A 317-nucleotide genomic window follows, 5' to 3' on the forward strand; every position below is an offset into this window, starting at 1 on the left:
AGAAGAAAAAGAAATATTTAAATTTAATTTTGAATTTAGTTTTTGGGGTTTTGGCTTTTGCGGGTTTGGGCGATTGATCTGGGGTGTACGTACACCTCGCGCAGCGGCACGCAGTTTGAGCGGTTCGCATTTTGGCGGATTTTGCGGATTTTATTCCATTTAAATTGAATTAAATTAAATTAATTTTATTTAATTCAATTTAAATGGTATTATTATTCAATTAAAGCTCTTCAGGGGCTCCAAATCGACCCACATGGACACGGACACCCCCCGCGACCGCTCTGCTGCTGCTGCTGCTGCTGCTGCTCCCGCTGCAG

General features: G+C 42.3%; 1 protein-coding gene across 1 annotated transcript in view; it reads left to right on the top strand.

The window, feature by feature from the left end:
• Positions 1 to 253: 253 nt before the first annotated feature.
• The window catches only part of ETH_00039115 (uncharacterized protein), a gene marked incomplete at both ends in the record, with an annotated part of 1,178 nt that continues 1,114 nt past the window's right edge, over positions 254 to 317 (top strand). Inside the window, one exon of the mRNA XM_013374453.1 lies at positions 254 to 316. Within this exon, the coding sequence (XP_013229907.1) occupies positions 254 to 316 (63 nt within the window). The remainder of the gene's footprint in view (position 317) is intronic.

This window comes from Eimeria tenella, genomic scaffold (genome assembly GCF_000499545.2).
Source record: "Eimeria tenella Houghton genomic scaffold, Eth_scaff2053, whole genome shotgun sequence".
NCBI classification, from domain to species: Eukaryota; Apicomplexa; class Conoidasida; order Eucoccidiorida; family Eimeriidae; genus Eimeria; species Eimeria tenella.